The sequence below is a fragment of the Ascidia mentula genome, chromosome 3 (genome assembly GCF_947561715.1).
Source record: "Ascidia mentula chromosome 3, kaAscMent1.1, whole genome shotgun sequence".
Lineage (NCBI taxonomy): Eukaryota > Metazoa > Chordata > Ascidiacea > Phlebobranchia > Ascidiidae > Ascidia > Ascidia mentula.
Window position 1 is genome coordinate 22,257,056 of NC_138568.1, and position 23,635 is coordinate 22,280,690.

Below are 23,635 nucleotides of genomic sequence, written 5' to 3' on the forward strand. Positions count from 1 at the left end.
GAAAAAGTTTGGATATTGCAAGATTTACATGCTTTTATTTGCGTGAAATTGTAAACGAACAAAGCATCTGTTCCGAGAAGATTTCTCCTCTTTCTTCTCTGTCGTTTCCTACTTTGGTTCAACGGCTTCGTAGGTTGCTCTGAAACCCGCGTGGCTCCCGCGTCTGCTCGAAGAAAGAACAACGAGCGCTTCGTTCCCTCCTGTGGTGAATATGAACTTGTGTGGGTGTTTCCCTGACAGGGAAAGGAACCCCGGGGAATCTGTTGTAACTCCGTCGTAGACCTTTGAGACAACAAACACTTGGACGAGGGTTTGAAGAAATCATATTTTTTTTAGCTGAATATACTAGGGAAATGATTAAACATCATCATCAACATTGCAGTTACAAATTTTCTATATAGTAGTGATTGGTGCCATGGCAACAAGACACAATGCAATCCCAATGGTTGCTTTACTCTGACCATCAAATATTTGATTGAAATGTCATAGCGTTTACAGTGGAGCAAAGTTGCGCAGTTAAAATGGTTGATAGTCTTTTGGTCTCTCTCTATACTCTGTCTATCTCACCGTCAGCGTGTCCAGGGCATTTTCAAGGATGACCCCGAGAATCTTGATTCTGACCTGAGTCCCGAACGGGGATCTGATGATCCAGGAACACGTGACACCAACCGGGTAAGTACCGTTAGGGAAATTTGGTGACGAGAAGTACTGAGGGTTGGAGTCGGCGTTCAGGTTTCCTCCGCATGACGAAGTAGAAATATCGACTGAAAATATATGTTTAGGTTATTGCCCCTGTTTACATGCAATGGTCGTAAATAAGAAAATAAATATTAAAATAATTAATGTCAAGCTCTGTTTAATGGGTGCGAGTATTGGAAGATTGAGATCATGCAACAAAACCCACAGTTTAGTTATTGTACAAACCAATACTACTTAACGTAATACAACATAGGCCAAAAAGGGTTTGACCAAACACAGGCCTATATAAACCACCTCAAGAGATTTCTTAAAGAAGGTGGTACAGATCAATGGTTGAAATATTTACGTCAAAGTAACAATTACGATAAAACCAATTGAAAATTAGAAAATGTTGCACCAGCTGATAAATTAAGCACTTGTAAACACCGCACAGAGACACGTAACCCTTTATTTACTTACGTGTCGGTTTGTAAGTTTCGTAATAAGCAAAGAAACCCCGTCTTTGGACGATTGAATCAGTGTCAAACTCAACCCGTATGACATTTGAGCTTGATACATAGCTGTTGAAGGTGATAGGGTAACCGCTGATGACCCCGAGCTTGTCAGAATCGAACTCTGCTCCGTCGCGCACCTAAAATACAAGACGTCATCATTGTTGGAAACTTTAATATTGGATCATGGCAACGTTGTGCCATCTTTTGATGTTGTGTGTGCTGGTAGTGTGTACTGATGCAGGGTATTAAAACCGACTATGCATTAATTTCAAACTACCGCAACATTACAGAGATTTGCATCCGACGGAAACGTTTCCCCGTTTCCAAGAATATGTGTGGTAGCAAAATATTTACGGATGACAGCCCAGTACAAGTAGCTCGTTTAACTGAAGTTAATTTGAACAATCGTCGCCCCAATCACCAACAAACAACTAAAAATTTTTTGTACAAATTATTTTCACGAATTCGTAACATTTTTTCTGGGAGGAGGGGGGAGTGCACTTGCCCACTTGTTGGGGGAGCACCTGGCCACTAGTACGTCTATGCGTCACACAGAAAACAAATAGGGGCCCATGAACATCATAGCATGCTTCAGGACTAAGGCATTTCTATCGTAAAGTTTGGGTGTCATTGAAAATGTCATGCAAAATCCGCCTATTTTCTTTTCCCAAGACAGCGATCTTTGGGGCTTCAAGGAAATAACTGGGGATAATGTATCGTCACCCCAATGATCGTCTGTATTACCTTAATCCAATCGCAACATCTTTCTGTGTCAACATACGAGAACCACACCCGAACCCTCTCTCCCTCTGCAGCCCGGATGATCCAAACACACTGCAAACTGCTCTGGTATCCATTGGCGTAATTCGGAGAACTAAAGTTTCCATGTCCGGTAGGTGGCGCCACTAACTCACCGCCACATTCTGTGGAAAAGATCCCAGAGTGGTCAAAAAAATGCTGCATCTTTTGTTTATCAGGTTGGTGACAGAAATTAAACAAACTTGGTCGAGATTAGCAAGATACGGGATTCAAACCAGTGCAGCCATCTAGCATACATAAGAAAATGTAGGGCTTTTAGTTGTTCAAGTAGCAAATATCAATCGGTCAAATTTAAGGCAATCACACAGGTCAGAAAATGTACGCAATATGTTATCGTACTGGAGTGGTGTCTTTACTTCTAATAGTTGTGTAACACAAGCCACTTATTTTCGCCAATACTGGAATTCAAACTCATAACTTTGAACTGAGGCTTTTAATGTTATCGATAATTCTTCCAAACTCATAAAAGTTGAAACATTTCGATTTGTTTTACCAGGATCTTCAGGTATCGTAGCTGTCATATTGCCTCGTGGAACTGAAACAAAGAAAAATATATTTATATGCGCAAAAGAGCCATAATAATCAATGAGAGCTGCAGACAGGGTGTATACACGCACTGTTTCGACCTGTAAGGTCTCATCAGTGCAGCTGTTGATGTGGCACTGTGCTAGCTGGTACCTAGTTTGGTACCCAACATATCGACGATTGACCGAAAGGTACCACAAAGTGGAAATCTGTGTGCCTGCTAGTCTACCAGCTAGCACTGCACTGATGAGACCTTACAGGTCGAAACGACTTTGCTGACCAAACGGCCAAGCAAAGACTTCAACTTTGTGGTGACAAGAAACAGTGGCCATCTGTATGCAGCTTATACACAATTCATGTTATTGACTCCACTTTGCTTATTTTGAGAAAGACTATTTCCTTAATTTTGCCAGAATTTATCCCGCTACTAAGCTTTGTTTATTTTAACAATTCCCGTACAGCTTACTGTGTTTACTTGCAATTTTGTACTTGCGAAAAAACAGAGGATACCCGTGCAGGCGAAATCGATTTTTCAAATTTTATTATAAATCAGCCCAAATTATTGACACTTTTTTGAGAAGCAATTTTTTATACTTCATTGTATTTTTTTTTCGTTTGCAAGCGGTTGCATTCCTACCTGATATAAATGTGGCAAAAAAACCAAGGAAGATGCGACTCTGGTCGGAACGAAACCGAACTTGTAGAGTGTTGTTACTTGAAACGACAGAACGGGTTCCGCCACCCGCCCCTGTGACGTAACCAAGGGTCTTCGCGTTTACGTCACTTCCGTCCCGCACCTGAGGTAAGTGGGGATAAGTGAAAAAGTGAAAAAATAAATACATATCTAGGTAATAAACATTGTTGTGAATCGTAACGCAAGGAACAGGATCGTTTTTTCTTATTCTTTTCCACTTTTTTGTAGTAAATCTAGATGTGAAAAGGGTGAGAAGAAAGCTATTACGATCATGTGATTAACACAATAATCACAGATCAACTTTCACATAAAATATTACAATAAAGTAGTGTAGCTACGATCCTGTGATTCAAATCGCGATATGAGTAATAACGGTCACGTAATTAATATCGTGCAGTAAAACAGAAATGATTGAAATTAATTGCCATAGAAATCACTCACCAGGACGCTGTCGCAGCATGTTTCCAACTCGAAGAGGAAAAAGGAGATTGCGACCATGTGATCAGGGTCTGAGGCACGGATCGTCCAAAGGCAGAACATATTGTTTCTGTAATACCCAGGCCAACCTGGCGACGACAAACTTTGCCTGAATGGTGTAGCTGTGACGTCACCTCCACATTCCGGAAAGTCTTGAGTGACAGCTGAAATGTATAAGAATCATACGATTACAAAATAAGTAAATCGATTGAAATATTGTAGGACTTTTTGTGCGGTGAGGTTGGTTTGTTGGTTTTCCCAAACATACCGATATATGGATACCAAACATACCGATATATCGATACAAAACATACCGATATGATACTGAACACGAAAACCACGACCAGTAATGGATTCATCCGAGCTGAACGATACGCGCAGGGCGTCGTATGTCGATACGAAATATCGTGTCTTCGTTCTGTTTCCGCTTGCAGGGAAAAGTATCGGTGACGCGGACGATTCTCCATCTCTTATCTGAAAAGAACCACGTGACCAATCAAAAATAAGACTTTTGTGATTTAGCTGGTTTCTTTATATTTTATTGTTTAGTTATTTTCTTACATTTTATATCTATTGCAAGAATGACATGTTATATTTCTCAGTGAGGTTCAACTCGCTTAACCAGCATAAGTTTTATTGCTTGCGTTACACTGACATTTTCATCGCTATTATTTCTGTGTGCGTCAAGGAAATTAGTAAAGAAACAATTTCGTTATGAAGTTTTGTTTGTGGTTTGCATGCTGTTGGTCATAAAACGTCACTTGATTATTTTTGAAACATTGTTCATGTAAAACTCAGATAGCGGCTGATGAAACAGTTTGTTTAAGCAAATAATTCATCCGGTTTAATCACTCTAATATGGTGAAATAACTTGCGGGAGGTCGAAACCAACAATTGAGCGTTACTTTAACAGTAAGTTTAATTTTTTTTAACTAACCTGCATTCGAGGTTTAGGAAAATGTTATGGATTTACGTTTTCAAGTGCAGTTTTCCAAATTTACGATGTCTCGCATCCGAAACACACTCACTTTCCTATACTTACGTGAATGAAATCACAACAAGCTTCGGTGTCGATTACAGAGAAGAGGATTTCGACCTTCTGGTCAGGGTTTGGGGCTTTCACGATCCAGACGCAGTTCAGATGGTTGGGATACGGTTCGGGATAGTTAGGGGTGGTAAAAGAATCCACCGTTTCGTTGGCGATCAGAATGAATTCACATTCCTCTGGTTGTTGTCCAAAAACAGCTACACCGATAAAGGATGAGAATATTACTTTATTGCTTGTGTTTTACATTAATTATTAAGTTTTCAAAATTACATAGATGTGATTTAAACAGATTTGCCGATTTCCAATCTTCTTTTTTAATTTTGCTGAATAAAATTATAGTACATTTTTCATTCGCATGTCAATCCACCTAATTTTATTATTTTTTCACCATCGCAGTCTGGTTAAATCTTATCACAATTGAAAAGATATTGAAGTTATTTGTTTTTGCATTCATTGCAATCAACATTGTGTTATGAAATAATCACCAACTGCTAAGACTGCAACCTGTATACCAATATACAGAATCCTCACTCACCAAGAAACGCTTCCACCAGCACAAAGCTACCAAGCAAAGCTGCCACAAATTTCATGGTGAAAGTATTGACAATGCAAGACGCCGAAATATTGGTCTGGATGCCAACTTATACCCGGCCTAATTTTGCTGCAGGGCATTTGCAGGTTCGGCTTGCACTGTTGCTTGATGCTATATTTAATTTCGCCTACTTACGTTAAATCATTTCCCATTAAGCATTTGCGTACAATGTGTCAAACTCAATGGCGTGGTGTTGTAATCTTAATATCTGCCAAAGTCTAATCTTATTATTCGCAAAAATTTAATTTATATTAAAATCGTTTCACAAACTCCCTTTTAATCTTGTAATGTTTGCCGTTCGCTACTTTGCATTGAGGAAAGGCGTACCTGGAAAAATGCGGTTACTTCGTGCACAAACAACTGGTTTCAATAGACTGCATATGTTTTGTGGAAGACAATTTTTTTTAACTTGCAATTTCGAATGTTATAAAGCGGAGGTAGATTGCATCCAAAGGTGAATTAACTCCACGAAACTTCATTCTTTGGTTTGCATCAGCTCGAAATATGTTGTACTGATAAAGGTTGCAAAGATTGTAATGAAACCTCGACAGTTTTTTTCTGTAAGCAAAAGAACCCCAGAGAATAAACGAACATGTTTAACATACCTGGTTTGGATCTATCCCAGATATTGCCCATCGGGGGTGCTCATATCTGTGTGGGACACGAAAAACTTTATTAACGTGTGCGCAGTTGCTTGGTCAGGTAATAAAGTGGTTTGTTGCATCGATATATTACATGTGCTTCCTACAGGTGGTCCACTTAATGTATTGCACTTGTTGGAATGGCAAGTGTTTAGTTTTTTCACACTTTGCGTTGCGAACAAGGATTTGCATATTGCGATAATGTCATTGGGTTAATGGATATCTATTTAGGTTACTCTAGGTATTAAAAGCTAAAAACGGATAAAAATATATTGACCGTTAAGGAGTGCGGCGTGCGACAAAACAAAATAGAGTGGTACAGACCCCAATAAAGGGTATTCCAGGTCAGACCCCAATAAAGGTTATCCCAGGTCAAACTCAACAACATTCGTACGCAAAGTCCGCAACAGTCTTTGCAATAGATTAGATTTTTTTGCTTTCGCTGAAGCAGTGCAAATTAATCCAGCTAGAGCTATACTGTTTTAATAAACCCTACACAAGCACAACTGACGTAATGGCAACACGTTTATTTACATATGCTAAACAACTTTTCCATCAGCTCCGTGAACTGCTATTCAGATTTGATATATTCTATCACTCTGTACTTTTTAAGAACACATCGTCTGTCGGGACTGACTTGTAGCTGGCACGGAATCCACCATGGGATGTGGTTGCATTGCTGCGAAGTTCAAGTCTGGCAGCGTTTGAAGAAAATAAGATACGGTAGGTCAGGTAGAAATTTCCAGAGAACCGGAACATTACTTTGTCTGCGGATGTCAGACCGTTGAAAACCTTGACACAAAATTTCAAAATTTATTTTAAATGCAATATTTCCTACACCACCATCGATAATACAAATTTGTGTAGAAGAGTGACACGAAAACATGTTACCGTGATTGAGTCCCATTGACATTCAATGATCATGACCAAAAATTCGATTATAATTCTAGTTCCAAACGGAGCCCGAACTGTCCAAGACAACTTTACCGAAACTGGGTATTTCCCATTAGGGAAACCAGGAGATGAGAAGTATTGCACACTTGGTGTCGCTGTAAGTTTGTAAGTGCTCGATTCGGATGCGAGAGCTGAAAAAGGCAAATACGCTTTCAAATCGATTTGTTTATCCTTTCAGCTGTAAAATCTAATCATTTTATGTGGCAGCGAATTCGCCTGCAAAACTCTTTATTACAGAGTCTGTGAACCAAACATTCCTAAGAAAAGAATTTTTTAGGTGTTTCGGTGTAACATTTTGTTAAGGGTGAGCATATCACGGTTGTATAAAGGTTGGAAACCACTAATCTGTTTTACCTTCTGGTCTGTGTACTTCATAGAAAGCCCTGAAGCCACGTTTGTTGTAAGTGCTGTCGCTGTCGAACTCGACCCGAACCACGTTGCTGGTCGACACGTAACTATAGAAACGATTCTTGGAGCCACTCACGAGGCCGAGTTTGGTGGAAGTCGGTTCTCTTCCGTCCCGAACCTGGACACGAGACGTTTTGAATAAAATTCGTAAAAAGGTTAAAATACCACAAGCACTTTTGTGAAAGTGGATTTGAATCAAATGTTTATGAATTTACATACAATACGACCGCTCACCCGCAGGGCAGTGACTCCCAACCTTTTTGTGGTTGCGTAACCACTTGCAGGTAAAACAATTTCGACGCGTACCACCTAGTTGAGTGTTACAAAGTAACCTAGGGAATGAAGTAACAAACATTTTAAGATCACTTACGATTTTTTAAATTCGATTTATATCTGCATATTACAAAAAGGTGCGTGCGTACGACCGAACAGTATTAATGCAAAAGCTATCTAGCTTGACATCAAACTTTTGTGTCATATTTACAATTCGGAAACCAACATCTCTAAAAGGTAAAAATCTAAAGGTTATTAAAGAAAGAACCTTGTTACGTTCTTCGAAAACATATCTATTTTTTCATGAAACTTCTTCCATTGCCACTTGTTGTTCGTGAACCACGTGAAAATAAAAAAATATTTAATTGCAATATAAAGATCTCATGTCTGAAGGGTTTATTCATGGATAGATGTTTAGCAGGATGGAACATCATGAGTTTTTATTCGAATAGAAACATGCAGTTTTGGATCAAAACAGCGCTCAAACACTAGATTTTTTTTATTGTAATTTCAGATTTATTGGTTTTGTTGAAGTACTTGAGACTATCGCGTATTTTCACCCACCTGCTTTAGCGCTTGCTGTGAAGCCACTGTAATTGATGGTAGTATCCTACCTAAATCTCACCACCAACACTCCTGCTGATGATCGGAAAGTGAGGACTTTGATATATCGTCCTGAAAAATATCCGAAAGTGATTTTCGTTCCGTCTCTTACCTGTAACAATACAAGTTACGTTGCTTGTCTCGTTAACATAAATAATGTTTATTTATGACAAAATGAAAAGTAAAATATAAAAAAAAATATATACATATATAAATATTTAAATACAACACTAAAATATACAAAACGAGTGCCAAGCAATTATACAAAGCCATTTAGCGCTTAAAAGCACAGCATAAACACATGACGCGATAGTTGCTGCTAGAGTTTTATGCCTAAACGTAAAGCGCTTGAAAACTATTTTCTTCGACAATTTTTGTTTTGTAAAAAAGAAAATATACTTACCGCTACACCACACACTGTCTATTGTTGCCACTAAAACGATGCTACATTGTTTTGTGGACACTAAACAATGTTGTTAAACTTACTGGAAATACCTTTTCACTGTTATTTTCAGATTTCTCTCAATAATTAACAATTTTCACCAAAAGCAGACAAAGAAATATCAACATCAATTAAACGCATTCCTCCATTTTAAACGGATACCTTTTCTGATGTGTTCTTTACCTGCATTGTAACATTAGGTCCATTAAATGCGAAGCCAGAAAGCCAGAGAAAACGCATACAGAAACACTACTTTACAAAAGAAATAGGTTGTTTGTTGTTTTCCGTTGCCGAAACAAATTTATTTTTACAACAAAGTTTTTGCTAAAAAGTTTCTGGTTTAAACGATACCAGAGCAGATATCGGGTGAAGAGTTGCGACTTGTCTCTCACACTTGGTTCTCCTCCAGATCGTGCGAATGTCTGTCCTCGAATCTTGTTACTGTACACCGGAAACAAGTTCGTTTCTGGCAATGCGGAAATTTTAACTGCCTAAAATTCTTTTGCAAATGACACCATGTCATGACGAAGAGCCCTCACGACTTGGTCAACGAGTACACATTGGTTTCGTTTTGCAAGTTACATTTCATTGATGGACATTTCGTAGTTACAAAATTTTTACCAATTCAATGTTTAACACCAGTGTATTTAAGATCTGGGGATTTATGCAATCATTATTAAAAAAACATGCACATTAGCTGAAAATTGCCTGTTGTGGTTGGCGTGAGAATGAAAAGTTCTGTCTAACTTGACACAAAATGGAACAGAAAATTTTGTGTGTAAACCTTCAAAATACTGATGCAAAAATGGACACATCTTGAGTTTGGATACTGCAAGATTTACATGCCTTTATTTGTGTGAAAAAGGAAACAACAATTGTGAATCAAAATTTTTTCGGTTCTTCCGGTTCACCGCCCCCTGACGTCACATCCTCCTGTCGTTCAACGGCTTCGTACGTTGCTCTGAAACCCGCGTGACTCTCGCGTCTGCTCGAAGAAAGAACCACGAGCGCTTCGTTACCTCCTGTGGTGATTGTGAACTTGTGCGGGTGTTTTCCTGTGAGGGTAACGATCCTCTTTGAGAGTGTTGTCCCTCCATTGTATACCTTAGGGAAGAAAACAACACTTAGACGAGGGCTTGACTAAAGCAACCAAGTCATATTTTCAGTAATTTTTGTGAACTAATATTTCGTTGTTTCTATTTCAAAATATTTGAATTAATTCGAAAAGTGCAGCAACAGCATAGCTAAGTCACAAACACTCCCTCTCCTGGTTACACGGTTTACCCTCGTTTAGAGCTATAGTAGTGATTTGTGCAATGTCTACAAGTCACAATTTAATTCCCAATAGCTGCTTTACTTTATTACTAATACGCCCATCGAATATTTGATTGAAATGTCATAGCGTTTACAGTGGAGCAAAGTTGCACAGTGAAAATGGTCGATAGTCATTTGGTCTCATTATAAGCTCTGTCTATCTCACCGTCAGCGTGTCCAGGAAAGTTTCAAGGATGACCCCGAGAATCTTGATTCTGACCTGGGTCCCGAACGGGGATATGATGATCCAGGAACACGTGACACCAACCGGGTAAGTACCTTTAGGGAAATTTGGTGACGAGAAGTACTGAGGGTTGGAGTCGGCGTTCAGATTTCCTCCGCACGTAGAAGTAGAAATATCGACTGAAAATATATGTTTAGGTTGTTGCCCCTGTTTACATGCAATGGTCGTAAAAAAAAAAAAAATAATAAAAGAAAATCTGCCACGCTCTGTTTAATGGGTGCGAGCATTGGTAGATTGAGATCATGCAACAAAACCCACACCTAAAACTTTACAATACATTCAGGTTAAAATGAAGACCAACATTAAAAGATACAGGTTTCATGGAATGTGGTTATTGTACAAATTAATGCTATTCAAAGTAATGTTGATAGTCAAGTGCGATAGGCCAAAAAATGGTTTTACATAACACAGCCGTATATAAAATGGTCAAAATATTTACGTCTAGGTCACAATTGCGATTAAAACCATTTGAAAATTAGACAATGTTGCGCCCATTGATAAATTGTATGCTTAAGTAATCACCACAGACACACGTGATCATTTATTTACTTACGTGTCGGTTTGTAAGTTTCGTAATAAGCAAAGAAACCGCGTTTTTGCACGCTTGAATCGGTGTCAAACTCAACCCGTATGACATTTGAGCTTGATACATAGCTGTTGAAGGTGATAGGGTAACCGCTGATGACCACGAGCTTGTCAGAATCGAACTCTGCTCCGTCGCGCACCTAAAATACAAGACATCATCATTGTTGGAAACTTTAATATTGGATCATGGCAAGGTTTTGTCATTTTATGACGTTGTGTTTGCTGGTAGTGTGTACTAATGCTGGGTAATAAAAGTACAAGTAGAAGTTGATTTGAACAATCGTCGCCCAAATCACCAACAAACAACTAAAATGTCTTTGTACAAATTATTTTCAAGAATTAGTAACATTTTTTCTTGGGGGAGGGGGGCACCTGGCCATTTGTAGGGGAAGCACCTACTTAATTGTATTTTTTTGTCGTTTGCAAGCGGTTGCATTCCTACCTGATATAAATGTGGCAAAAAAACCAAGGAAGATGCGACTCTGGTCGGAACGAAACCGAACTTGTAGAGTGTTGTTACTTGAAACGACAGAACGGGTTCCGCCACCCGCCCCTGTGACGTAACCAAGGGTCTTCGCGTTTACGTCACTTCCGTCCCGCACCTGAGGTAAGTGGGGATAAGTGAAAAAGTGAAAAAATAAATACATATCTAGGTAATAAACATTGTTGTGAATCGTAACGCAAGGAACAGGATCGTTTTTTCTTATTCTTTTCCACTTTTTTGTAGTAAATCTAGATGTGAAAAGGGTGAGAAGAAAGCTATTACGATCATGTGATTAACACAATAATCACAGATCAACTTTCACATAAAATATTACAATAAAGTAGTGTAGCTACGATCCTGTGATTCAAATCGCGATATGAGTAATAACGGTCACGTAATTAATATCGTGCAGTAAAACAGAAATGATTGAAATTAATTGCCATAGAAATCACTCACCAGGACGCTGTCGCAGCATGTTTCCAACTCGAAGAGGAAAAAGGAGATTGCGACCATGTGATCAGGGTCTGAGGCACGGATCGTCCAAAGGCAGAACATATTGTTTCTGTAATACCCAGGCCAACCTGGCGACGACAAACTTTGCCTGAATGGTGTAGCTGTGACGTCACCTCCACATTCCGGAAAGTCTTGAGTGACAGCTGAAATGTATAAGAATCATACGATTACAAAATAAGTAAATCGATTGAAATATTGTAGGACTTTTTGTGCGGTGAGGTTGGTTTGTTGGTTTTCCCAAACATACCGATATATGGATACCAAACATACCGATATATCGATACAAAACATACCGATATGATACTGAACACGAAAACCACGACCAGTAATGGATTCATCCGAGCTGAACGATACGCGCAGGGCGTCGTATGTCGATACGAAATATCGTGTCTTCGTTCTGTTTCCGCTTGCAGGGAAAAGTATCGGTGACGCGGACGATTCTCCATCTCTTATCTGAAAAGAACCACGTGACCAATCAAAAATAAGACTTTTGTGATTTAGCTGGTTTCTTTATATTTTATTGTTTAGTTATTTTCTTACATTTTATATCTATTGCAAGAATGACATGTTATATTTCTCAGTGAGGTTCAACTCGCTTAACCAGCATAAGTTTTATTGCTTGCGTTACACTGACATTTTCATCGCTATTATTTCTGTGTGCGTCAAGGAAATTAGTAAAGAAACAATTTCGTTATGAAGTTTTGTTTGTGGTTTGCATGCTGTTGGTCATAAAACGTCACTTGATTATTTTTGAAACATTGTTCATGTAAAACTCAGATAGCGGCTGATGAAACAGTTTGTTTAAGCAAATAATTCATCCGGTTTAATCACTCTAATATGGTGAAATAACTTGCGGGAGGTCGAAACCAACAATTGAGCGTTACTTTAACAGTAAGTTTAATTTTTTTTAACTAACCTGCATTCGAGGTTTAGGAAAATGTTATGGATTTACGTTTTCAAGTGCAGTTTTCCAAATTTACGATGTCTCGCATCCGAAACACACTCACTTTCCTATACTTACGTGAATGAAATCACAACAAGCTTCGGTGTCGATTACAGAGAAGAGGATTTCGACCTTCTGGTCAGGGTTTGGGGCTTTCACGATCCAGACGCAGTTCAGATGGTTGGGATACGGTTCGGGATAGTTAGGGGTGGTAAAAGAATCCACCGTTTCGTTGGCGATCAGAATGAATTCACATTCCTCTGGTTGTTGTCCAAAAACAGCTACACCGATAAAGGATGAGAATATTACTTTATTGCTTGTGTTTTACATTAATTATTAAGTTTTCAAAATTACATAGATGTGATTTAAACAGATTTGCCGATTTCCAATCTTCTTTTTTAATTTTGCTGAATAAAATTATAGTACATTTTTCATTCGCATGTCAATCCACCTAATTTTATTATTTTTTCACCATCGCAGTCTGGTTAAATCTTATCACAATTGAAAAGATATTGAAGTTATTTGTTTTTGCATTCATTGCAATCAACATTGTGTTATGAAATAATCACCAACTGCTAAGACTGCAACCTGTATACCAATATACAGAATCATCACTCACCAAGAAACGCTTCCACCAGCACAAAGCTACCAAGCAAAGCTGCCACAAATTTCATGGTGAAAATATTGACAATGCAAGACGCCGAAATATTGGTCTGGATGCCAACTTATACCCGGCCTAATTTCGCTGCAGGGCATTTGCAGGTTCGGCTTGCACTGTTGCTTGATGCTATATTTAATTTCGCCTACTTACGTTAAATTATTTCCCATTAAGCATTTGCGTACAATGTGTCAAACTCAATGGCGTGGTGTTGTGATCTTAATATCTGCCAAAGTCTAATCTTATTATTCGCCAAAATTTAATTTATATTAAAATCGTTTCAAAAACTCCCTTTTAATCTTGTAATGTTTACCGTTCGCTACTTTGCATTGAGGAAAGGCGTACCTGGAAAAATGCGGTTACTTCGTGCACAAACAACTGGTTTCAATAGACTGCATATGTTTTGTGGAAGACAATTTTTTTTAACATGCAATTTCGAATGTTATAAAGCGGAGGTAGATTGCATCCAAAGGTGAATTAACGCCACGGAACTTCATTCTTTGGTTTGCATCAGCTCGAAATATGCTGTTGTGATGAAGGTTGCAAAGATTGTAATGAAACCTCAACATTTTTTTTCTGCAAGCAAAAGAACCCCAGAGAATAAACGGACATGTTTAACACACCTGGTGTAGATCTATCCCAGATATTGTCTATCGGGGGTGCTCATATCTCTGTGGGGCACGAGGAACTTTATTAAGGTGTGCGCAGTTGCTTGATCAGGTAATAAAGTAGTTTTTTGCATCAATATACTACATGTGCTTCCTACAGGTGGTCCATTTAATATATTGCACTTGTTACAATGGCAAGTGTTTAGTTTTTTCACACTTTGCGTTGCGAACAAGGATTTGCATGTTGCGATAATGTCATTGGGTTAATGGGTATCTATTTAGGTTACTCTAGGTATTAAAAGCTAAAAACGGATAAAAATATATTGACCGTTAAGGAGTGCGGCGTGCGACAAAACAAAATAGAGTGGTACAGACACCAATAAAGGGTATTCCAGGTCATACCCCAATAAAGGTTATCCCAGGTCAATCTCAACAACATTCGTACGCAAAGTCCGCAACAGTCCTTAGATTTTTTTGCTTTCGCTGAAGCAGTGCAAATCAATCCAGCTATAGCTATACTGTTTTAAAAAACCCTACACAAACTGACGTAATGCCAACACGTTTATTTACTGAACTGCTATTCAGATTTGATATATTCTATCACTCTGGACTTAAGAACACATCGTCTATCGGGACTGACTTGTAGCTGGCGCGGAATCCACCATGGGTTGTGGTTGCATTGCTGCGAAGTTCAAGTCTGGCAGCGTTTGAAGAAAATAAGATACGGTAGGTCAGGTAGAAATTTCCAGAGAACCGGAACATTACTTTGTCTGCGGATGTCAGACCGTTGAAAACCTCGACACAAAATTTCAAAATTTATTTTAATTGCAATATTTCCTACACCACCATCGATAATACAAGTTTGTGTAGAAGAGTGACACGAAAACATGTTACCGTGATTGAGTCCCACGTTCAATGATCATGGCCGAAAATTCGATTATAATTCTGGTTCCGAACGGAGCCCGAACATTCCAAGACAACTTTACCGAAACTGGGTATTTCCCATTAGGGAAACCAGGTGACGAGAAGTATTGCACACTTGGTGTCGCTGTAAGGTTATAAGTGCTCGATTCGGATGCAAGAGCTGAAAAAGACAAATACGCCTTCAAATCGATTTGTTTATCCTTTCAGCTGTAAAATCTAATCATTTTATTTCGCAGCTAATTCGCCTGTAAAACTCTTTATTACAGAGTCTGTGAACCAAACATTCCTAAGAAAAGTTAAATTTTTTAGGTGTTTCGGTGTAACATTTTGTTAAGGGTGAGCATATCACGGTTGTATAAAGGTTGGAAAACACTAATCTGTTTTACCTTCTGGTCTGTGCACTTCGTAGTAAGCCCTGAAGCCACGCTTGTTAACGGTGCTGTCGCTGTCGAACTCGACCCGAATCACGTTGCTGGTCGACACGTAACTATAGAAACGATTCTTTGAGCCACTCACGAGGCCGAGTGGAAGTCGGTTCGCTTCCGTCCCAAACCTGGACACGAGAAGTTTTCAATTCAAATCGAAAAAGGTTAAAATACCACAAGCACTTTTGTGGAAGTGGATTTGAATCAAATGTTTATGAACTTACATACAATATGTATATCATATAGTCTATACTTCTGACGACCGCCCACCTATGGCAGTGATTCCCAACCTTTTTGCGGTTGCGTACCACTTGCAGGTAAAACAATTTCGACGCGTACCACCTAGTTGGATGTTACGGCGTGGTGAGACTCTCTGAACATTCTGGAATTTAAACATTTCTTTGTTTCGGGCGGATGATTGTCAGCATTGGTCAAGCGCCCGACCCTTTATACCAAGAAGAAAACCTGATCGGGATTCGTGCCCAGGATGCTCAACAAACACGCATGGCTTAACAAAACTATGAAAATCGCAGTAAACATTTTTTTTTTGGAATTTTTATCTGAGCGGGAGTGATTGCAGATAACAACTTGCAAGACTTATATTGGTAATATCGGAAATACGATTGTAGCAAAGTCTGCCTGAGGAGTGGGCACAGTTTCCTCACGAAAAAAGCTTACCGACGTCTTAAAGTATTTCACAACAATGTGGGCCGACCCCAAATTACACTTGTAATGCGTCACGTACGTCTCGATTCTGTGAAGTGACAACAACGAATACGCGTCATCATCTGAACAAGGGATCTTACTGGCCACCCTAGTTTCACTTTACAGAACGTAGTAATCCTTAGACATGTTGTATTCTGGGATTGGTAGAAATTCTGGAGGAGTGTTCACTGTAATATACGAACTGTATTAATGCAAAAGCTATCTAGCTTGACATCAAACTTTTGTGTCATATTTACAATTCGGAAACCAACATCTCTAAAAGTTAAAAATCTAACCGTTGAAAGAACCTTGTTACGTTCTTCGAAAACATAACTATTTTTTCATGAAACTTCTTCCATTGCCACTTGTTTTTCGTGAACCACGTGAAAATAAAAAAATATTTAATTACAATATAAAGATTTCATGTCTGAAGGGTTAATTTATGGATAGATGTTTAGCAGGATGGAACATCATGAGTTTTTATTCGAATAGAAACATGCATTTTTGGATCAAAACAGCGCTCAAACACTAGTTTTTTTATACTGTAATTTGCGATTTAATGGTTTTGTTGAAGTACTTGAGACTATCGCGTATTTCCACCCACCTGCTTCAGCGCTTGCTGTGAAGCCACCGTAATTGATGGTTGTATCCGACCTAAATCTCACCACCAGCACTCCTGCTGATGATCGGAAAGTGAGGACTTTGATATATCGCCCTGACAAATATCCGAAAATCTTTGAAGTCATTTTCGTTCCGTCCCTTACCTATAACAATACGAGTTACGTTGCTCGCCTCGTTGACATAAATAATGTTTATTTATGACAAAATTAAAAGTAAAATATAAAAAAAATATAAATATATACAAAAATATTTAAATACAACACTAAAATAAACAAAAGGATTGCCAAGCAATTATACATAGCCATTGAGCGCTTAACAGCACAGCATAATTGTCTATTTACTAATGAATCATGCCCGAACTCTTATTTTTGTGTGTGTGCATAAGTTTTCTATCCTACCCAGTCCATAAAGAAGCCATCCAACCTATGGAAACATATTTTTATGTATTGACATTTGTTAAGGGTCTTACGATAATACGGTCACAGCATGTCTCCAGTTGGTGATTATATATTGTGACTTGGACTTGCATGCCTGGAGGTGCGGTGAACTTCCACTCACAGTAGCGATTGTTCGGGTATTTCGATGGAAATCCAGGGGAACTGAAGGTTCGAGTCCCGACCCTGTTGAGAGTATGGGAACCTCCACAGCTGGTTATGTCCGGAACTGTGGAATGTATGACATCCATTACAAGTTAGCGCCTTTCTTCAACTTTAAATCTTGAACTAGGTTCCTAGGCACGCTATTGACGGTGTGGTATTTACGTTTTAAAATATAACTTGCCTCCTTTAACTTTGAACCTTATTTCTCTTCCTTGTTCAGATTATGACCAACGAGGACTGGATTTTAATACATTTCGTTTAAACTTTTATAACTTACTGATTCGATATTGTACACTGAAACCGGTTCCTACAATCGATTCGTCAGATGTGAAGGTGATGTAAAGAGAGCCGAAGGAAGATACGAAGTTGAAGGTAGTGTTGATTTGACCGGTCAAAAGTATGGGAAACATTTAGCCTCTGCGTTTTCACTGTTATTTTCAGATTTCTCTCAACAATCAACAATTTTCACCAGTAGCAGACAAAGAAATATCAACATCAATTAAACGTAGTTATCCATTTTAAACAGACACCTTTTCTGATGTGTTCTTTACCTGCATTGTAACATTAGGTCCATTAAATGCGAAGCCAGAAATATCACTTGTATGCAATCATTTCCATCACAACGCATGCAGAAACACTACTTTACAAGAGAAATAGGTTGCTTGTGGTTTTCCGTTGCCGAAACAAATGTTTTTTTTTACAACAAAGTTTTTGCTCAAAAGTTTCTGGTTTAAACGATACAAGAGCAGATGTCGGGTGAAGAGTTTTGACTTCTCATCCACACTTGGTTCTCATCCAGGTCGTGCGAATGTCGGTTCTCGAATCTTGTGACTGTTCACCGGAAACAATTTCGTTTCTGGCAATGCGAAAATTTTATCGCCTAAATTTTTTTTGCAAATGACACCATGTCATGACGAAGAGCCTTCACGACTTGGTCAATGCGTCCACATTGGTTTCGTTTTGCAATTTAAATTTCATTGATGGACATTTCGTAGTTACAAAATTTTAACCAATTCTATGTTTAACACCAGTGTATTTAAGATCTGGGGCTTTATGCAATCATTATTAAAAACATGCATATTAGCTGAAAATTGCCTGTTGTGGTTGACGTGAGAATGAAAAGTTCTGTCTAACTTGACACAAAATGGAACAGAAAATTTTTTGTGTAAACCTTCAAAATACTCATGCAAAAATGGACACATCTTGAGTTTGGATACTGCAAGATTTACATGCCTTTATTTGTGTGAAAAAGGAAACAACAATTGTGAATCAAAAGTCGCGGGTTTCTCCTATTTCGGTTCTTCCGGTTCACCGCCCTCTGACGTCACATCCTCCTGTCGTTCAACGGCTTCGTAGGTTGCCCTGAAACCCGCGTGACTCTCGCGTCTGCTCGAAGAAAGAACCACGAGCGCTTCGTTACCTCCTGTGGTGATTGTGAACTTGTGCGGGTGTTTTCCTGTGAGGGTAACGATCCTCTTTGAGAGTGTTGTCCCTCCATTGTACACCTTAGGGAAGAAAACAACACTTAGACGAAGGCTTGACAAAAGCAACCAAGTCATATTTTCAGTAATTTTTGTAAACTAATATTTCGTTGTTTCTATTTCAAAATATTTGAATTAACTAGAAAAGTGCAACAACAGCATAGCTAAGTCACAAACACTCCCTCTACTGGTTTCACGGTTTACCCTCGTTTAGAGCTGTAGTAGTGATTTGTGCAATGTCTACAAGTCACGACTTAATTCCCAATGGTTGCTTTACTTTATCACTAACACGCCCATCGAATATTTGATTGAAATGTCATAGCGTTTTACAGTGGAGCAAAGTTGCGCAGTGAAAATGTCGATTGTCTTTTGGTCTCTCTCTATACTCTGTCTATCTCACCGTCAGCGTGTCCAGGAAAGTTTCAAGGATGACCCCGAGAATCTTGATTCTCACTTGGGTCCCGAACGGGGATCTGATGATCCAGGAACACGTGACACCAACCGGGTAAGTACCGTTAGGGAAATTTGGTGACGAGAAGTACTGAGGGTTGGAGTCGGCGTTCAGATTTCCTCCGCATGACGAAGTAGAAATATCGACTGAAAATATATGTTTAGGTTATTTCCCCTGTTTACATGCAATGGTCGTAAATAAGAAAATAAATAATAAAAGAAAATCTGCCACGCTCTGTTTAGTGGGTGCGAGCAATGGTAGATTGAGATCATGCAACAAAACCCACACCCAAAACTTTACAATACATTCAGGTTAAAATGAAGACCAACATTAAAAGATTCAGGTTTCATGGAAAGTGGTTATTGTACAAATTAATGCAATTCAAAGTAATGTTTATGGTCAAGATATTCACAGTAATGTATATAGTCAAGTGCAATATGCCAAAAAATGGTTTTACAAAACACAGCCATATATGAAATGGTCAAAATATTTACGTCTAAGTAACAATTGCGATTAAAACCAATTGAAAATTAGACAATGTTGCTCCCATTGATAAATTGTATGCTTAAGTAATCATCACAGACACACGTAACCCTTTATTTACTTACGTGTCGGTTTGTAAGTTTCGTAATAAGCAAAGAAACCGCGTTCTTGCACGCTTGAATCGGTGTCAAACTCAACACGTATGACATTTGAGCTTGATACATAGCTGTTGAAAGTGATAGGGTAACCGCTGATGACCCCGAGCTTGTCAGAATCGAACTCTGCTCCGTCGCGCACCTAAAATACAAGACATCATCATTGTTGGAAACTTTAATATTGGATCATGGCAAGGTTTTGTCATTTTATGACGTTGTGTGTGCTGGTAGTGTGTACTAATGCTGGGTATTAAAAGTACAAGTAGAAGTTGATTTGAACAATCGTCGCCCCAATCACCAATAAACAACTAAAATGTCTTCGTACAATTCATTTTCAAGAATTAGTAACATTTTTTGGGGGGAGGGGGGCACCTAGCCATTTGTAGGGGAAGCACCTGACCACATGTGGGGGAAGCACCTAGAAGGCAAATAGGGGCCCATGAAGTATCATAGTATGCTTCAGGAATAGGGCATTTATATCATAAAGGGCTTGGTTTCACTGAAAACGTCATGTGGTCTTCGTTACTAAAGGTCCTCGCAGCGGCAAAGTTTTACCAGAAGACAGCGATCTTTGAGGCGTCAAGGAAATAACTGGGGATAATGTATCGCCACCCCAATGATCGTCTGTATTACCTTAATCCAATCGCAACATCTTTCTGTGTCAACGTACGAGAACCACACTCGAACCCTCTCCCCCTCTGAGGCCCGGATGACCCAAACACACTGAGAACTGCTCTGGTATGCTTTCGGGTAATTCGGAGAAGTAAAGTTTTCGTGTCCGTTAGGTGGCGCCACTAACTCACCGCCACATTCTGTGGAAAAACGCATCGTTTGTTTATCAGGTTGGCGACGTTGCTACAGTGATTCGCCTCGTACAGAAATTAACCAACTTGGTCGAGATTAGTAAGATGCAGAGTTTAAAACATACATACGAAAAAGTAAGGCTTTTCATTGTTCAAATAACAAAAATCATTAGATTAATTTTACGGCAATCACACAGGTTAGAAAATGTTATCACATTTTCATTCACCCAGGTAGAAAAAAACAAATTTAACGCAACACGAAATCTCACGGGAGTGGTGTCTGTGGTTCTGACCACTTATACTGACCACTTATTCTTATACTGCCTACTAACACCGACCAAACCGGAATTCAAACTCATAACTTTAAACCGAGGCTTTTAATGTTATCGATAATTCTTCCAAACTCATAAAAGTTGAAACATTTCGTTTTGTCTTACCAGGATCTTCTGGTATCGTAGCTGTCATATTGCCTCGTGGAACTAAAACAAAGAACAATATATTTATTATTATTTGGTTATATTATATACAAATTTATTTACTTTGCAGTTGCTACCTGGCATAATTCAAGATAGCTGACTTTCTGGAAAGAATTAACGTTGTGTTTATTCATGCAGCGTTTCGTCTGCTACAAAACCTCATTAGGATTAAACATATTTGATTTGCGTTTTTGAACACTGATGAAATCTCGCCGTATGGAAAATGAAACGTTGCAAGAACACACACTACGTTCATTCTTGCCAGATGGCAAGCTATTTTGAGAAAGACTGGTTCCTTAATATTGTCAGAATCGTTGTCCGTTGCAGGTTGTTACTTTCCTACCTGATTCGAAGATGGCATAAAAACCACGAAAGCTGTGACTCTGGTCGGAACGAAACCGAACTTGTAGAGTGTTGTTACTTGAAACGATAGGGCGGGCTCGACCACCCCTCCCTCTGACGTAAGCAACTGTCTTCGCGTTTACGTCACTTCCGTCCCGTACCTGAGGTAAGTGGGGATAAGTACAAAATGTGAAAAAAAACGATAAAATATTAATTGTGTAGCTATGATCCTGTGATTTAAATCGTGATGTAGATAAGTAATCACGGTCACGTAATTAATATCGTGCAGCTGGAATGATTCAAATTAAGAAATTTCCATAGAAATCACTCACCAGGACGCTGTCGCAGCAAGTTTCCAACTGGAAGGCGACGAAAGTAAGTACGACCATGTGATCAGGATCTGAGGCACGGATCGTCCAAAGACAGAACAAGTTGTTTTTGTAATATCCAGGCCAACCTGGCGACGACAAACTTTGCCTGAATGGTGTAGCTGTGACGTCACCTCCACATTCCGGAAAGTCTTGAGTGACAGCTGAAATGTATAAGAATCATACGACATTTATCTACTATAGATTACTACATGTTTCAAAAACTAACTACAATAAGTTGATTGGAATAACCGTTGGAAAAGTTTGCTGAGTTGTTACGTCATAAAGTACACAAAGCGAATGAAATGTTTTCGAGCAACTTGTGCAGTGAGGTTGATTAATATTCTGGATTTTGTTTCCCACCAAGGTTACGATGAAATTTTGTTTGTGAAACCTCCAAACGCACATTTTGAATATGTGATTAGTAATCAGTAATGTCCATGTGAGTTTAGAATGACAGCAATTTGCGAAATCTTTCGAATTCGGAATTGGTGCCAACCTCTTAACCTCCAATTAAGTTCTTTTACGATTATTACATCACAGTGATATGCTGACGTCATAAAAGACCAATTATATCGAACATCTTTAATTTTTGTTTCTTTTTTGATGTCGTGTGCTACTGTATTCGATACGATACCTACATATCGATACCTAACATACCGATATGATACTGAACGTGGAAACCACTTTTAGTAATGGAATCATCTGAGCTGAATGATACGCGCAGGGCGTCGTATGTCGATACGAAATATCGTGTCTTTGTTCTGTTTCCGCTTGCAGGGAAAAGTATCGGTGACGCGGACGATTCTCCATCTCTTATCTGAAAAGAACCAAGTGACCAATCAGAAATAAGACTTTTATAATTTAGCTGGATTATATTTCTCAGTGAGATTCAACTTGCTTAAACAGTATAAGCTCTGTTGTTTAAGCCTTTAACAATATAAGCCTTTAAGTTACACGGTAAATGTATTATCACAAAACCCAATTAAGCGTTACTTTAGCAGGAAGTTTTGGTTCTGTTTACGAGGTTTGATAAAATGTTAGCGGATTTACGGTTGCAAATTTACAATGTCCGCATAGTAGCATCCGAAACACATTTACTGTTTCCTATACTTACGTGAATGAAGTCGCAACAAGCTTCGGTGTCGATTACAGAGAAGAGGATTTCGACCTTCTGGTCAGGGTTTGGAGCTTTCACGATCCAGACGCAATTCAGATGGTTGGGATACGGTTCGGGATAGTTAGGGGTGGCAAAAGAATCCACCGTTTCGTTGGCGATCAGAATGAATTCACATTCCTCTGGTTGTTGACCAAAAACAGCTACACCGATAAAAGGTTTTGATGACAAAAGTTTTCGAAATTACATAGATGTGAATTAAACAGGTTTGCCGATTCACAATGTAATTTTTTAATTTTGCTCAACAAAACACTGCACTTTTCATCATTCGCTGTCAATCCACCTAATTTTAATTATTTTGTCACCGTCACAGTCTGGTTAAATCTTATCACAATTGAAACGATATTGATGTTTAGCCAGTAGTGTTTGTTTTTGCATTTATTGCAAATTTGAATGAATGCAAAAACAAACACTACTGGCTAAACATTGCAGACCAATATACAGAATCATCACTCACCAAGAAACGCTTCCACCAGCACAAAGCTACCAAGCAAAGCTGCCACAAATTTCATGGTGAAAATATTGACAATGCAAGACGCCGAAATATTGGTCCGGATGCCAACTTATACCCGGCCTAATTTTGCTGCAGGCCATTTGCAGGTTCGGC

At 38.8% G+C, this 23,635-nt stretch overlaps 4 protein-coding genes across 4 annotated transcripts; all 4 read right to left on the minus strand.

Annotated features, from left to right (window-relative positions):
• Window positions 1–108: 108 nt before the first annotated feature.
• On the minus strand, window positions 109–5,347 carry LOC145895967 (tolloid-like protein 1). Its single transcript, XM_082984733.1, has 10 exons — window positions 5,292–5,347; window positions 4,751–4,953; window positions 4,023–4,182; window positions 3,673–3,872; window positions 3,175–3,334; window positions 2,506–2,547; window positions 1,938–2,116; window positions 1,159–1,330; window positions 568–764; window positions 109–282 (listed from the first exon to the last, which is right to left on the minus strand). The coding sequence occupies exons 1-10, from the start codon at window positions 5,344–5,346 to the stop codon at window positions 109–111; spliced, it is 1,542 nt and encodes a 513-aa protein (XP_082840859.1). The 5' UTR covers window position 5,347.
• Window positions 5,348–6,583: 1,236 nt separating this feature from the next.
• On the minus strand, window positions 6,584–8,858 carry LOC145895968 (CUB domain-containing protein 2-like). The gene is made up of 5 exons (XM_082984734.1): window positions 8,853–8,858; window positions 8,250–8,339; window positions 7,298–7,469; window positions 6,881–7,074; window positions 6,584–6,781 (listed from the first exon to the last, which is right to left on the minus strand). Exons 1-5 carry the CDS (start codon window positions 8,856–8,858, stop codon window positions 6,584–6,586), a joined length of 660 nt encoding a protein of 219 aa, XP_082840860.1.
• A 693-nt stretch (window positions 8,859–9,551) lies between these two features.
• LOC145895970 (scavenger receptor cysteine-rich domain-containing protein DMBT1-like) lies at window positions 9,552–13,486 on the minus strand. Its single transcript, XM_082984735.1, has 9 exons — window positions 13,372–13,486; window positions 12,831–13,033; window positions 12,103–12,262; window positions 11,753–11,952; window positions 11,255–11,414; window positions 11,049–11,053; window positions 10,781–10,952; window positions 10,150–10,346; window positions 9,552–9,773 (listed from the first exon to the last, which is right to left on the minus strand). Exons 1-9 carry the CDS (start codon window positions 13,424–13,426, stop codon window positions 9,552–9,554), a joined length of 1,374 nt encoding a protein of 457 aa, XP_082840861.1. The 5' UTR covers window positions 13,427–13,486.
• Window positions 13,487–18,500: 5,014 nt separating this feature from the next.
• On the minus strand, window positions 18,501–23,613 carry LOC145893993 (tolloid-like protein 1). The gene is made up of 10 exons (XM_082982423.1): window positions 23,486–23,613; window positions 22,969–23,171; window positions 22,512–22,671; window positions 21,816–22,015; window positions 21,485–21,644; window positions 21,103–21,144; window positions 20,496–20,674; window positions 19,833–20,004; window positions 19,174–19,370; window positions 18,501–18,797 (listed from the first exon to the last, which is right to left on the minus strand). Exons 1-10 carry the CDS (start codon window positions 23,538–23,540, stop codon window positions 18,582–18,584), a joined length of 1,584 nt encoding a protein of 527 aa, XP_082838549.1. The 5' UTR covers window positions 23,541–23,613; the 3' UTR covers window positions 18,501–18,581.
• Between the last annotated feature and the right edge of the window lie 22 nt (window positions 23,614–23,635).